Source organism: Montipora capricornis, chromosome 2 (assembly GCF_036669925.1).
Source record: "Montipora capricornis isolate CH-2021 chromosome 2, ASM3666992v2, whole genome shotgun sequence".
Classification (NCBI taxonomy): domain Eukaryota; kingdom Metazoa; phylum Cnidaria; class Anthozoa; order Scleractinia; family Acroporidae; genus Montipora; species Montipora capricornis.
Window position 1 is genome coordinate 48,914,509 of NC_090884.1, and position 15,000 is coordinate 48,929,508.

The following is a 15,000-nucleotide window of genomic DNA, read 5'->3' on the forward strand; positions in this document are numbered from 1 at the left end:
GAACAAACTCAGAATTACAATCAGGAAATAACAGCAACAGAAGAAATAAACGACATTGCGTCTAGGCTTACGGCTGCTAAACAATCATTGGATGAAATTTCTAAATGGATTCAACGACTCGAGGAGACATCCCGCTTACTTCAGTATCGTTCTAGAGTCAATAAAGAACAGATGATAGCATCAGTTCAATCGCTAGTCTCAAGTCTGCGTGTGAAAGAGCGCGAGGCTTTAAATGATGAGGAAAAAGCGACTAAAAAAGCCCAAGAAGAATTGCGCAAACAAATCGTTGAATTGCGGGAGAGCCTGAGAAAGAGGGAGGGAATCGTCTCACAAATTGATTGTCTTGTCCAACGCCGAGAGGGTGCAGAACTTGTGCAGAGCATATCATTGGTGGATGAACTATTCGTGAACCTCCCTGATGCACAGAACTTGGGTTTGCCGACATTAGCGACTGACTGGAAAACTGTCACTACCTTCGTGGAAAACAAGCAAATTTCTGAGAGCCTTCAGCAATCAGGGATTGGCTGCATCTCCACTAAGAGGACCACAACGGACGCAAACCAATGCACAGTAAAATGGTTTGAGACGGCAAAGGCGGGACTGGAGGCACAAATCGAAGTGACTACGCGGAATTCTGAGGGTGAGCAGTGTTATTGTCCGGGGGACTACTTTACTGTACGGTTAATATCAGCACAAGAACGAAACATTGCCATCGAAACGAAAATAGGTGACAAGAAAAATGGCAACTTCGTGATTTCCTTTGTTCCGACTCAAGCTGGGGAATATTCGCCGATCGTTCAGGTTAACGGAGACACCATCAGGTCGTTAGCATCGGTTAAAATCCGGGAACGATCTTTTGCACTTGTGGGCTGTTTGAAAAGCTTCAAGTTACCATGGGGAATTGCTACGAATTCCTGGAACCACATTATGATCACTGAAATGGCCAACGACTGCATTACTGTTTTAAATGAAAAGGGAGATCTTCTCGGTTCTTTTGGACAAGGGGTTTTGAAAAAGCCAACAGGCATTTGCATCGATGAAAAAGACAGGATTTATGTAGCAAACAGAGGGAATAACAAGATTATACTGTTTGGTCCCAGAGGAGAATACATCACAGCCATTCATAACGGCGATTCTCTCAACGAGCCGCGTGGAATATGTCTAGATACACAAGGAAATCTTGTTGTCTGTGACACAGGAAATCAATGCGTCCAGGTTATGTCTCCTAACGGAAGCCTTTTGAGGACAATTGGCAAGGGTGGACTGCGCAAGCCAGTTGATTGTTTGTGCCACGAAGGCAAAGTCTTCGTGTCCGATAACCATTTTCATTTACTGAAGGTTTACAATATTGCAGATGGGAGATTTTTGTATGAATTTGGCAGAAACGAGACGGTGGATGCCGAATTGAATGAACCTACTGGAGTTGCCCTGGACAAAACAGGTAATATTCTAACTTGTTGTGGCGGCACATCCAATAAGCCTCACAGAGTTCATGTGTACACTTTGGATGGCCAACTTATGAGAATATTTGGAAGCAATTTGTGTGGAGAAGAACTAGGACAATTCAACCTACCTTGTGCTGTGACTGTTTTACAAAACGGTCGCATTGTGATTTGCGATTTTAAGAACGGTCGTTTACAAATCTTTGAATAGAGTGCTTTTCAATTGAGTGTCATAAAACGACGACCTTCAAAACTCTTCCTGACAGTGCTTATTATTTGTTTCACTGACCAATGAGTGTTTGGCAAGATTAAAACAAAACTTATTTCCCCGTCCCCCCCACCCCAAGGAAGCTCATAATATGGGCAGTAAACCGTTTCAATCTCATTACTGCATTTTAATTGATGTCAAAGTGAAATGTCGTTCGCTTTCCAGAAATTTCCATCGAGGGATGGCATTGTTCGCTAACCCAATAAAAAATGCACGAGCCTTTGTTTTTGTTCTATGTGCCAATTAATGTTTTTGTGTTTGCAGTTGAGTTATGTTTCGCGTGCGTTTTGTTTTCCAGGTCATACGAAAGTCCCTGTAATTACTCTGACCATTCACAACAGACGCAAACAGTGCTATGAACCAATCAGAATTCGTAGCAATTAATGTTACTTCCTCAAAGCGCGGGAAAATGCTTGCGCGCAAGTCGCGATTGGCTTTGGTTTTGCTTCCGATTGGTTTAAAAAGCGACACGATATTTTTGAGCCAATCATAAAGCGTAGTAATTACATTTGAGTAATTACTTTCGACTCTCATTCAAAAACCACTCTAGAATGTTTTCACTCTGTAATTAATCAGTTGGATGAGAACTTGACTTTGATGCGGATGTTCCTGGGATCAAACCTTGGCCACACCATCAATTTTCACTGCCTGAGGGGAAAGTGCTGCCGTATTTGTAATGACATCTGGAGATGGTTAGACTTTCTTGTCTTTTCGGGTAAGGCCTCGTCTCTTGTTGATAATCACACTGATCAATTCGAAACTTCAACATCCCTGAAGCCCTGTTAGGGGTTTTAGGAATAAGGAATAAGTGGGCAAATAATTAAAGGGTAAGGGATCACTGACAAAATGATTTTTGGGATAAAGCATAGGTGAAATAGTTTTAGGAATAATAATACAATCATGCAAAAATCTCTACATGCTGATTGGCTGAGAGCACGTCAATTAACCCCAAATAGAGTGCAGAAAAGTGAATTTAGTGCAGATAGTTGAAGTTAGTGCAATAAAGGTGAAATTTCTGCTTGTATAATGGTAATAAGTACTCGCAAGATTTTTCGTTATTTTTTATAGCCTGAAAATTTTATTCGTGCTCATTTATTCCAAATTGCACTGGTACACACACTAATGGAGATCGCTAACGAAATTATTGTAACACATATTTAATGAAAGGTGTTACAATTGAACCCACTGGGAACTCGGAAAAATCCGAGCCCCAGATGGGATTCGAACCCACGTGACCTAGTACGGATACTCTAACCACTGAGCTACTGGAGACTCTATGGTGAGCAAGGGTGAAATGTGGGTATTTGACTCGAGCTGCATCACGCAGACAGCATAGCTCATAACTGTATCGCGCAGTCACATTGAGAGCATCATTGAACGATGCGGCCAACCAACCACCAAAGTGTTTAAAACATTCTCTCACATTCGAAATTATTGTAGGTTCCCTATTTATCATAGCCCACCATACTTCGTTTGTACTTTTTCTCTTTATTCTTTTTTCTCTTTATGTATTGTTATCGTCCCTGACCACTCTAAGGGATGCTGTTAATAATTCTTACACAAAAAAACATAACTTAATTATCTTGTCGAAATCGTGTCGGTTGCGTGACAATAGTTAAGCCATTTTGATAATGTCGTTTTGAAGTGTTAAGTGATGTGTGAATTGAGATCAGAAGAGAGGGAGTTGTCTCAAGAAGGGAGCGGTTGAAAAGAGAGAAGAAGGAGAAAATCTTGTAATACGAGGGAGATCAATAAATCGTTTTTAAAAATTGTGACAGTGTTGGATAACTTTGGAGGCATTCCCAACAATCTCTTTCACTGACAATTAATTATTCTGAAACTTGTGCTGTGTTTCTCTGTCATTAGTGTAAAAAATTGAACTTGCAGAGTTACTTTTAGGAATCATAATGCTGGCACTTTTTGGGATAAGGGAAATCTTAATTTCTTAGAGTCACAAGAGTAAGAGATAACTAGACCGCCCCTAAGAAGGCCTCATCCCTCCCCGGGCAATCCCCCGGGTATTTGAACTTTTGCAAACTGGATCATTTAAATACTCCATCTACTCGCAGCTTTGGAAAATACACAAAAATCCCCTCTTCATGTAGCCGTTAAAGTCTACCTGATGATAAGCAGTTACTAAATAAACTAAAAGTAATGGTGCGTTGCGAAGTACGGGTGGCTTTTTTGGGGGTGGAGCCTGTTTCTGTTTATTAGGAAGCCTTGTCAGGACCCCAATGAGCAGGAACCTAGAACTTCGTTATATTTATGTAACGGTGTTTTCACAGACTGATTTATTTTTAGGTGGATTTTCTCGCGAAACGAGACCTTTCCGACCAATCCTATGCCCCGCATAAGTAATCATTACCCTTGGGATTAAGAATGACCAATCGTGTGGACCGAAATTTATCGTAAAACTTAGCTAAAAATAGCTCAGTCTGTGCATAGACCCGGTATGGGAGTTATACGCTCTGAGTCATGGGGTCCTGGCCTTGAATAATCTTTTAGCAAGTTCGACACACGTAGGGATTTATGTCACCCGAAATACGCCCGAAAAGTTTCGTGAGCTTCAAGAAACGGGTCGACATGTGGACACCAGCAGCGAGGGTCCATTCAGTTTTTGTAACCGTTTGCAACAAAACCGGAAGTCCGTGATCCGCTTACCTGGTTCGGAACCAGACCTATATCATAAATTTCTGATGGATAAATATTTTCTTTGGAAGACAAGCCAATTGTCTGGACGCCAGACTCGAGCCTGGGATCCACTGGAATGTCCTCTCGACCACCATGATGTTTACTAGTGAAGCCTTAATAATTTACTCGCTAAATATTTGGCCTATAAACCCTTCCTAAACACAAACGAAAGAAAGAAATATTATAATTATTTAATAACACTCTCTGAGTCTCCAAATCTGTGAGTACTTTAATCTTGATTTTCTTCGAGGTATTTCACTTTGTTTCAAAGATAAAATGATGAAATAAGCACAGCAAGTGTCTTTCACCCTTAACTGGCCGAACATTAACATTTAAGGGGTTTGCGCGATAATTTCTTGGTCTACGTGTGCGTGATCAAAAAGTTCGTTTGATCTGCGTTCACCAGATATCATAGCAGACGCAACATTGTCTCCACACCCCGTCCTCCTATAAGATTGATCTTTATGCTGTCGAACGAAGGTGATAGACATACAGTAGTTTAATTTAAATGTCATATTTGCGAGACTGCAGTCGCTGTCCCCAAAGCAATGAAACGCCGCGGAGGTTGCAGCTTTCTGTGAATTCATTCGCCAACCTAAGGGAAGAACTGTAACATGTTCTGTGTGCATACACTTGTACACGGAACCCAAGCAGCTGCCATGCTTGCACATCTTTTGCCTTGAGTGTCTAAACAATTTGGCAGCGCTCCCCAAGGCAAGATTAAATGACCTACTATTTGCCAAGAAGTCTTGGCAAATAGTAGGTCATTTAATCTTGCCTTGGAGAGCGTTGCCAAATTCTTCCAGTGGAAGAATGGAAGCTCTGCCGAGTTGCTTCTACGTAAAAAATCTACTCGATATTTTGGCCATTAGAGAGTGCAATACTTCAAAGGCGACTTGTGGAAATAGTGATGGGAAACGCGACGGAATCTCGTGCTGTTTCCATTGCTGCAAGTTTTGGTGCAAGGATTGTTTGAACGCTCATAATATTTTGAACGAAAACAGAGAACATCGTTTTCTTTCGCTGAAGGACTTTCAAGATTAGACTTTGAGGATGTTCACAAGCGTCCAGCGTTTTGTCAGAAGGAACCAATAACAAAGAACTTCTTAAATTTTTCTGCAAAGTGTGTAAAATTCCCGTATGTCAGAATTGTGTGATCGTGGAACACAATAAACACGACGTGGAATGTTTGAAAGTTGGCGCAAGAACTACAAAGGAGGTTATCACTTCTAAGCTTCGAAGGTTAACGCAATCTTGTCGAGAATTTTCTGATTCCATTCAAAAGTTGAAAGACACGTCTCGACTGTTTAAACGTTGGGCGCAGTTATCGATAAACGAAATACACGAAACGGCAAATTCGCTCATTGTTGCCGGACATACAGCAGCAGAAAGCAACGAAGGTAGAAAATGAAACGACGGTGTTGGTTGAAAGCAACAGAAAAAGGATTACCATGTTTGTCAAAAACGAAGAAATGACACGAAGACGACTCAGTGTTACAGAAGCTTTCTCGAGCCAATGCTCAATTGAAGGAAAGGGGGAAGCTCTGGTTGGACAGGAAGCTCGGAGTGAACTGATCACACGGAATTTCCGGGAAGAATGCTACCACTGCGCATGCCCGGGGGATTACCAAGGGCACCCAAGGAGCAAATTAAGCCAAAAGCCTTCGAGATACGATTCTAGGCTCCTTATAATGTATAACGACTGTCTAAAGAGATGTTTTTGTCACGAAGAAGAAAACTTTAGGGCATGATCATCTCTTCGTTTCAGAAATTTCTAGCTGAACGTTACGTTCTAACAACTTCCAACCGAACCATTTGCACATCCAAAACTGCTAGGTGACCTTTTCAGTCTTTTTAAGTGCCAGAATTGCAAAAATACCCCTTCCAAAACATAAGGGACTACTTTTCCCTTGTTGCGAATCTTTTTAGTGATGTTTTAGTAAAAAAATAATAATGTCAAAGCACAAGGAAGGATTACGTTTTTGCAAACCTTGGCCGTGAAGCACTTATATTTGAACAGACTTAACTGATTAGAGTGTAATGTGAAGTGCTAGTTTTCTACCCATATGAACCAGGCCTCTTTGCGTTATGTATTCTTGCGTTATGCCTGTTTCCCTGATGGCCATTTGCAGAATCGGCTTATTGCCATTCACGTTTTAAATTGATGCATTCATGATTTGGACGATTTTATTTCAAATACTGATCAATGAATTTTTTCATAGATATACCTCCATAACACTCTAATCACTTAAGTCTATTAAAATACACTATGAATAATAGGGGATACATACACCAAGGCCTACGCAGGTAAGTACTTCATGTATCCCTTATAATAATGTATTTAAATATAAGGTACTTATAGAGTATTTAATAATTAGTCTTATATACCCATGTATACTCTTATATACCCTTGTATACCCCTATATATCCATGTTTACCCTTATATACCCATGTAGGCCTTATATACTCACGTATACCCTTGTATACCCTTAAATACCACTATATACCCACGTATACCCTTATATACACTTATACACCACTATGTCAGCCACTAAACCATATGTGACAAATCTCACGCCTACTCACAGCTCCAAACCGCCCTTGTCAATATAACGTAAGAATTAGATGTCTTATATATTTAATGGAAAAGTCATTTTCTCTGTCATATGGTAAGCACTGGAGTCGCAGATTACAAAGTGTGCGCACGCGCCCTGCATAAGGTAACACACATAAGCTTTATTTCATCTCGAATTTCCGAATAACTACAGCAGCTAATATCTTCCAGACATTACATTTACAGCTAAAATACATAGCATGTACAGATACCTAGTAAATACATAATATTTAAAGATATATTCGTTAAAAAGAAAAGCCGCTGTACAAAATGCGGCCCTGGATTCTCATTTAGAACTAGTAAACTCATGTGTACCGATAAAATCAGGTAGCGCAATCCGCAACTTAGCTGATACGTAAGAAAAAAGAGAACTAAGACCATAACTGATTGTTCTAGGTTTATTGAGTGACAGAATGTAATTTCCGCGAAGATCATGCAGAAGAAGGGGACGGCAGAGGAAACGTATTTTTCATATAAGCAGAAAAACCCTTTTTTCAAAAAAACAAAACAAAAAAAAAACATACTTTTATCAAGTAATACGAGGACATTTTGAATGCGCTTATTGCATAGAGATGTAGAGCTTGACTTTCGTAGTAAGAGGACAGGTAATTTGCAAATATAAATATCGTTATTCTCTTATTTACATTATTATACCGTTTCTTTGACACGAGAATTACAGCGAAATGAAAGCACGACTTTGCCGCAAATTTTCTATGATAAAAACTTGTTCAGAAATCTAAAATCTAAGAGTTAACAGCATACACCAGGCCTACTCCTGAGTATCTGGCTAGAAATTATTTCCTCTGGCCGCGCTTTCAGCCATTCGATGAGGGCCAGTCTTGCCTCGCTCATGCCCAAAAAGAATTCTGGGTAATTCTGCCATTCCATGACAAGGGAAGACTCCCGATTCTCATTTCATAGTTTTTTCATAAGTGTCGGGCCACCCAGTCCTACCAGCAAAATACTTCATCGATTGAAGGTTTTAGCTTTCAAAACTTGCCCAGATTGTGTCAGTAGGTCCTGGAATTCGTCCACAGAAAGGCCAGAGAGACAACTTCACTCGTGAACCGCCATGTTTACAACAGAGCATTTTCTGCATGAAACCATCTCTCGCCTCTGTCTGAGACAAGACCAGACACGCACGGTTCTTAAGTTACGTTTATACCTATAAAATCAACTCAAATGTCAGTTGCTGGTTAAAAAAAAACAAACAAAACAAAATCAGCGTGTTAATTTGTTTTTTGGTAGGCTAGGTATCGAAAAGCCAAAATATTTGCGCACGCGCTGACGAAAGGTTTGAACAAGAGAGAAAAACGCAGTACCTCCAGACACCGGCGCTGGAGCGTCGTACCAAACGAGTCATCCCGGGATTTCGGCCCGTGCGATCGCTTTTGGACGCAGTTGGCTCTTCGCTGCTTTCTGCTACCGACCTTGCCTCCCGGTACGGCATTGAGGGAGAGATATGTCGGCCCCTAAACCATATGTGACAAATCCCACGCCTACTCACAGCTCCAAACCGCCCTTGTCAATATAACGCAAGAATTAGATGTCTTATATATTTAATGGAAAAGTCATTTTCTCTGTCATATGGTAAGCACTGGAGTCGCAGATTACAAAGTGTACGCACGCGCCCTGCTTAAGGTAAACCACATAAGCTTTATTTCATCTCGAATTTCCGAATAACTACAGCAGCTAATATCTTCGAGACATTACATTTACAGCTAAAATACATAGCATGTACAGATACCTAGTAAATACATAATATTTAAAGATATATTCATTAAAAAGAAAAGCCGCTGTACAAAGTGCGGCCCTGGATTGATTCTCATTTAAAACCAGTAAACTCATAGGTACGGATAAAATCAGGTAGCGCATTCCGCAACTTAGCTGATACGTAAGAAAAAAGAGAACTAAGACCATAACTGATTGTTCTAGGTTTATTGAGTGACAGAATGTAATTTCCGCGAAGATCATGCAGAAGAAGGGGACGGCAGAGGAAACGTATTTTTTATATAAGCAGAAAAACCCTTTCTTAAAAAAAACAAAAAAAAACAAAAAAAAAATACTTTTATCAAGTAATACGAGGACATTTTGAAATCGCCTATTGCATAGAGATGTAGAGCTTGACTTTCGTAGTAAGAGGACAGGTAATTTGCAAATATAAATATCGTTATTCTCTTATTTACATTATTATACCGTTTCTTTGACACGAGAATTACAGCGAAATGAAAGCACGACTTTGCCGCAAATTTTCTATGATAAAAACTTGTTCAAAAATGCAACATCTAAGTTAACAGCACACACCAGGACTACTCCTGAGTATCTGTCTAGAAATCATTTTCTCTGGCCGCGCTTTCAGCCATTCGATGAGGGCCAGTCTTGCCTCGCTCATGCCCAAAAAGAATTCTGGGTAATTCTGCCATTCCATGACAAGGGAAGACTCCCGATTCTCATTTCATAGTTTTTTCATAAGTGTCGGGCCACCCAGTCCTACCAGCAAAATACTTCATCGATTGAAGGTTTTAGCTTTCAAAACTTGCCCAGATTGTGTCAGTAGGTCCTGGAATTCGTCCACAGAAAGGCCAGAGAGACAACTTCACTCGTGAACCGCCATGTTTACAACAGAGCATTTTCTGCATGAAACCATCTCTCGCCTCTGTCTGAGACAAGACCAGACACGCACGGTTCTTACGTTACGTTTATACCTATAAAATCAACTCAAATGTCAGTTGTTGGTGAAAAAAAAAACAAACAAAACAAAACCAGCATGTTAATTTGTTTTTTGGTAGGCTAGGTATCGAAAAGCCAAAACATTTGCGCACGCACTGACGAAAGGTTTGAACAAGAGAGAGAAAAACGCAGTACATCCAGACACCGGCGCTGGAGCGTCGTACCAAACGAGTCATCCCGGGATTTCGGCCCGTGCGATCGCTTTTGGACGCAGTTGGCTCTTCGCTGCTTTCTGCTACCGACCTTGCCTCCCGGTACGGCATTGAGGGAGAGATATGTCGGCCCCTAAACCATATGACAAATCCCACGCCTACTCACAGCTCCAAACCGCCCTTGTCAATATAACGTAAGAATTAGATGTCTTATATATTTAATGGAAAAGTCATTTTCTCTGTCATATGGTAAGCACTGGAGTCGCAGATTACAAAGTGTACGCAAGCGCCCTGCTTAAGGCAACACACATAAGCTTTATTTCATCTCGAATTTCCGACTAACTACAGCAGCTAATATCTTCAAGACATTACATTTACAGCTAAAATACATAGCATGTACAGATACCTAGTAAATACATAATATTTAAAGATATATTCATTAAAAAGAAAAGCCGCTGTACAAAATGCGGCCCTGGATTGATTCTCATTTAAAACCAGTAAACTCATAGGTACGGATAAAATCAGGTAGCGCATTCCGCAACTTAGCTGATACGTAAGAAAAAAGAGAACTAAGACCATAACTGATTGTTCTAGGTTTATTGAGTGACAGAATGTAATTTCCGCGAAGATCATGCAGAAGAAGGGGACGGCAGAGGAAACGTATTTTTATATAAGTAGAAATATCCTTTCTGAAAAAAAAAAAAAAAAAAATAACAAAAAACATACTTTTATCAAGTAATACGAGGACATTTTGAAATCGCCTATTGCATAGAGATGTAGAGCTTGACTTTCGTAGTAAGAGGACAGGTAATCTGCAAATATAAATATCGTTATTCTCTTATTTACATTATTATACCGTTTCTTTGACACGAGAATTATAGCGAAATGAAAGCGCAACTTTTTCGCAAATTTTCTATAATAAAAACTTGTTCAAAATTCCAAAATCTAAGTTAACAGCACACACCAGGCCTACTCCTGAGTATATGGTTAGAAATCATTTCCTCTGGCCGCGCTTCAGCCATTCGATGAGGGCCAGTCTTTCCTCGCTCATGCCCAAAAAGAATTCTGGGTAATTCTGCCATTCCATGACAAGGGAAGACTCCCGATTCTCATTTCATAGTTTTTTCATAAGTGTCGGGCCACCCAGTCCTACCAGCAAAATACTTCATCGATTGAAGGTTTTAGCTTTCAAAACTTGCCCAGATTGTGTCAGTAGGTCCTGGAATTCGTCCACAGAAAGGCCAGAGAGACAACTTCAATCGTGAACCGCCATGTTTACAACAGAGCATTTTCTGCATGAAACCATCTCTCGCCTCTGTCTGAGACAAGACCAGACACGCACGGTTCTTACGTTACGTTTATACCTATAAAATCAACTCAAATGATAGTTGCTGGTTAAAAAAAAAACAAACAAAACAAAACCAGCATGTTAATTTGTTTTTTGGTAGGCTAGGTATCGAAAAGCCAAAACATTTGCGCACGCGCTGACGAAAGGTTTGAACAAGAGAGAAAAACGCAGTACCTCCAGACACCGGCGCTGGAGCGTCGTACCAAACGAGTCATCCCGGGATTTCGGCCCGTGCGATCGCTTTTGGACGCAGTTGGCTCTTCGCTGCTTTCTGCTACCGACCTTGCCTCCCGGTACGGCATTGAGGGAGAGATATGTCGGCCCCTAGACCATATGTGACAAATCCCACGCCTACTCACAGCTCCAAACCGCCCTTGTCAATATAACGCAAGAATTAATGTCTTATATATTTAATGGAAAAGTCATTTTCTCTGTCGTATGGTAAGCACTGGAGTCGCAGATTACAAAGTGTACGCACGCGCCCTGCTTAAGGTAACCCTTATGTGGCTTTATTTCATCTCGAATTTCCGAAAACTACAGCAGCTAATATCTTCGAGACATTACATTTACAGCTAAAATACATAGCACGTACAGATACCAAGTAAATACATAATATTTAAAGATATATTCATTAAAAAGAAAAGCCGCTGTACAAAATGCGGCCCTGGGTTGATTCTCATGTAAAACCAGTAAACTCAGAGTTACGGAGAAAATCAGGTAGCGCAATCCGCAACTTAGCTGATACGTAAGAAAAAAGAGAACTAAGACCATAACTGATTGTTCTAGGTTTATTGAGTGACAGAATGTAATTTCCGCGAAGATCATGCAGAAGAAGGGGACGGCAGAGGAAACGTATTTTTCATATAAGCAGAAAAACCCTTTCTTAAAAAAAACAAAAAAAAAAAACAAAAAAAAAACATACTTTTATCAAGTAATACGAGGACATTTTGAAATCGCCTATTGCATAGAGATGTAGAGCTTGACTTTCGTAGTAAGAGGACAGGTAATTTGCAAATATAAATATCGTTATTCTCTTATTTACATTATTATACCGTTTCTTTGACACGAGAATTACAGCGAAATGAAAGCACGACTTTGCCGCAAATTTTCTATGATAAAAACTTGTTCAGAAATGCAAAATCTAAGTTAACAGCACACACCAGGCCTACTCCTGAGTATCTGGCTAGAAATCATTTCCTCTGGCCGCGCTTTCAGCCATTCGATGAGGGCCAGTCTTGCCTCACTCATGCCCAAAAAGAAAGCTGGGTAATTCTGCCATTCCATGACAAGGGAAGACTCCCGATTCTCATTTCATAGTTTTTTCATAAATGTCGGGCCACCCAGTCCTACCAGCAAAATACTTCATCGATTGAAGGTTTTAGCTTTCAAAACTTGCCCAGATTGTGTCAGTAGGTCCTGGAATTCGTCCATAGAAAGGCCAGAGAGACAACTTTACTCGTGAACCGCCATGTTTACAACAGAGCATTTTCTGCATGAAACCATCTCTCGCCTCTGTCTGAGACAAGACCAGACACGCACGGTTCTTACGTTACGTTTATACCTATAAAATCAACTCAAATGTCAGTTGCTGGTTAAAAAAAAACAAACAAAACAAAACCAGCATGTTAATTTGTTTTTTGGTAGGCTAGGTATCGAAAAGCCAAAACATTTGCGCACGCGCTGACGAAAGGTTTGAACAAGAGAGAAAAACGCAGTACCTCCAGACACCGGCGCTGGAGCGTCGTACCAAACGAGTCATCCCGGGATTTCGGCCCGTGCGATCGCTTTTGGACGCAGTTGGCTCTTCGCTGCTTTCTGCTACCGACCTTGCCTCCCGGTACGGCATTGAGGGAGAGATATGTCGGCCCCTAAACCATATGTGACAAATCCCACGCCTACTCACAGCTCCAAACCGCCCTTGTCAATATAACGCAAGAATTAGATGTCTTATATATTTAATGGAAAAGTCATTTTCTCTGTCATATGGTAAGCACTGGAGTCGCAGATTACAAAGTGTACGCACGCGCCCTGCTTAAGGTAACACACATAAGCTTTATTTCATCTGGAATTTCCGAATAACTACAGCAGCTAATATCTTCGAGACATTACATTTACAGCTAAAATACATAGCATGTACAGATACCTAGTAAATACATAATATTTAAAGATATATTCATTAAAAAGAAAAGCCGCTGTACAAAATGCGGCCCTGGATTGATTCTCATTTAAAACCAGTAAACTCATAGGTACGGATAAAATCAGGTAGCGCATTCCGCAACTTAGCTGATACGTAAGAAAAAAGAGAACTAAGACCATAACTGATTGTTCTAGGTTTATTGAGTGACAGAATGTAATTTCCGCGAAGATCATGCAGAAGAAGGGGACGGCAGAGGAAACGTATTTTTTATATAAGCATAAAAACCCTTTATAAAAAAAAAAAAAAAAAAAACAAAAAAAAAACATACTTTTATCAAGTAATACGAGGACATTTTGAAATCGCCTATTGCATAGAGATGTAGAGCTTGACTTTCGTAGTAAGAGGACAGGTAATTTGCAAATATAAATATCGTTATTCTCTTATTTACATTATTATACCGTTTCTTTGACACGAGAATTACAGCGAAATGAAAGCACGACTTTGCCGCAAATTTGCGATGATAAAAACTTGTTCAGAAATGCAAAATCTAAGTTAACAGCACACACCAGGCCTACTCCTGAGTATCTGGCTAGAAATCATTTCCTCTGGCCGCGCTTTCAGCCATTCGATGAGGGCCAGTCTTGCCTCGCTCATGCCCAAAAAGAATTCTGGGTAATTCTGCCATTCCATGACAAGGGAAGACTCCCGATTCTCATTTCATAGTTTTTTCATAAGTGTCGGGCCACCCAGTCCTACCAGCAAAATACTTCATCGATTGAAGGTTTTAGCTTTCAAAACTTGCCCAGATTGTGTCAGTAGGTCCTGGAATTCGTCCACAGAAAGGCCAGAGAGACAACTTCAATCGTGAACCGCCATGTTTACAACAGAGCATTTTCTGCATGAAACCATCTCTCGCCTCTGTCTGAGACAAGACCAGACACGCACGGTTCTTACGTTACGTTTATACCTATAAAATCAACTCAAATGTCAGTTGCTGGTTAAAAAAAAACAAACAAAACAAAACCAGCATGTTAATTTGTTTTTTGGTAGGCTAGGTATCGAAAAGCCAAAACATTTGCGCACGCACTGACGAAAGGTTTGAACAAGAGAGAGAAAAACGCAGTACCTCCAGACACCGGCGCTGGAGCGTCGTACCAAACGAGTCATCCCGGGATTTCGGCCCGTGCGATCGCTTTTGGACGCAGTTGGCTCTTCGCTGCTTTCTGCTACCGACCTTGCCTCCCGGTACGGCATTGAGGGAGAGATATGTCGGCCCCTAAACCATATGTGACAAATCCCACGCCTACTCACAGCTCCAAACCGCCCTTGTCAATATAACGCAAGAATTAGATGTCTTATATATTTAATGGAAAAGTCATTTTCTCTGTCATATGGTAAGCACTGGAGTCGCAGATTACAAAGTGTACGCACGCGCCCTGCTTAAGGTAACCCTTATGTGGCTTTATTTCATCTCGAATTTCCGAATAACTACAGCAGCTAATATCTTCGAGACATTACATTTACAGCTAAAATACATAGCATGTACAGATACCTAGTAAATACATAATATTTAAAGATATATTCATTAAAAAGAAAAGCCGCTGTACAAAATGCGGCC

The 15,000-nt window shown here is 40.5% G+C and overlaps 1 protein-coding gene across 1 annotated transcript in view; it reads left to right on the forward strand.

Moving 5' to 3' along the window:
- LOC138025322 (E3 ubiquitin-protein ligase TRIM71-like) overlaps positions 1–1,931 on the forward strand; it is a 2,666-nt gene extending 735 nt beyond the window's left edge. Inside the window, exon 1 of the mRNA XM_068872555.1 lies at positions 1–1,931. This exon is cut by the window's left edge and continues 735 nt beyond it. Coding sequence (XP_068728656.1) covers positions 1–1,653 — 1,653 coding nt within the window. The 3' untranslated portion in view covers positions 1,654–1,931.
- The last annotated feature ends 13,069 nt before the right edge of the window (positions 1,932–15,000 follow it).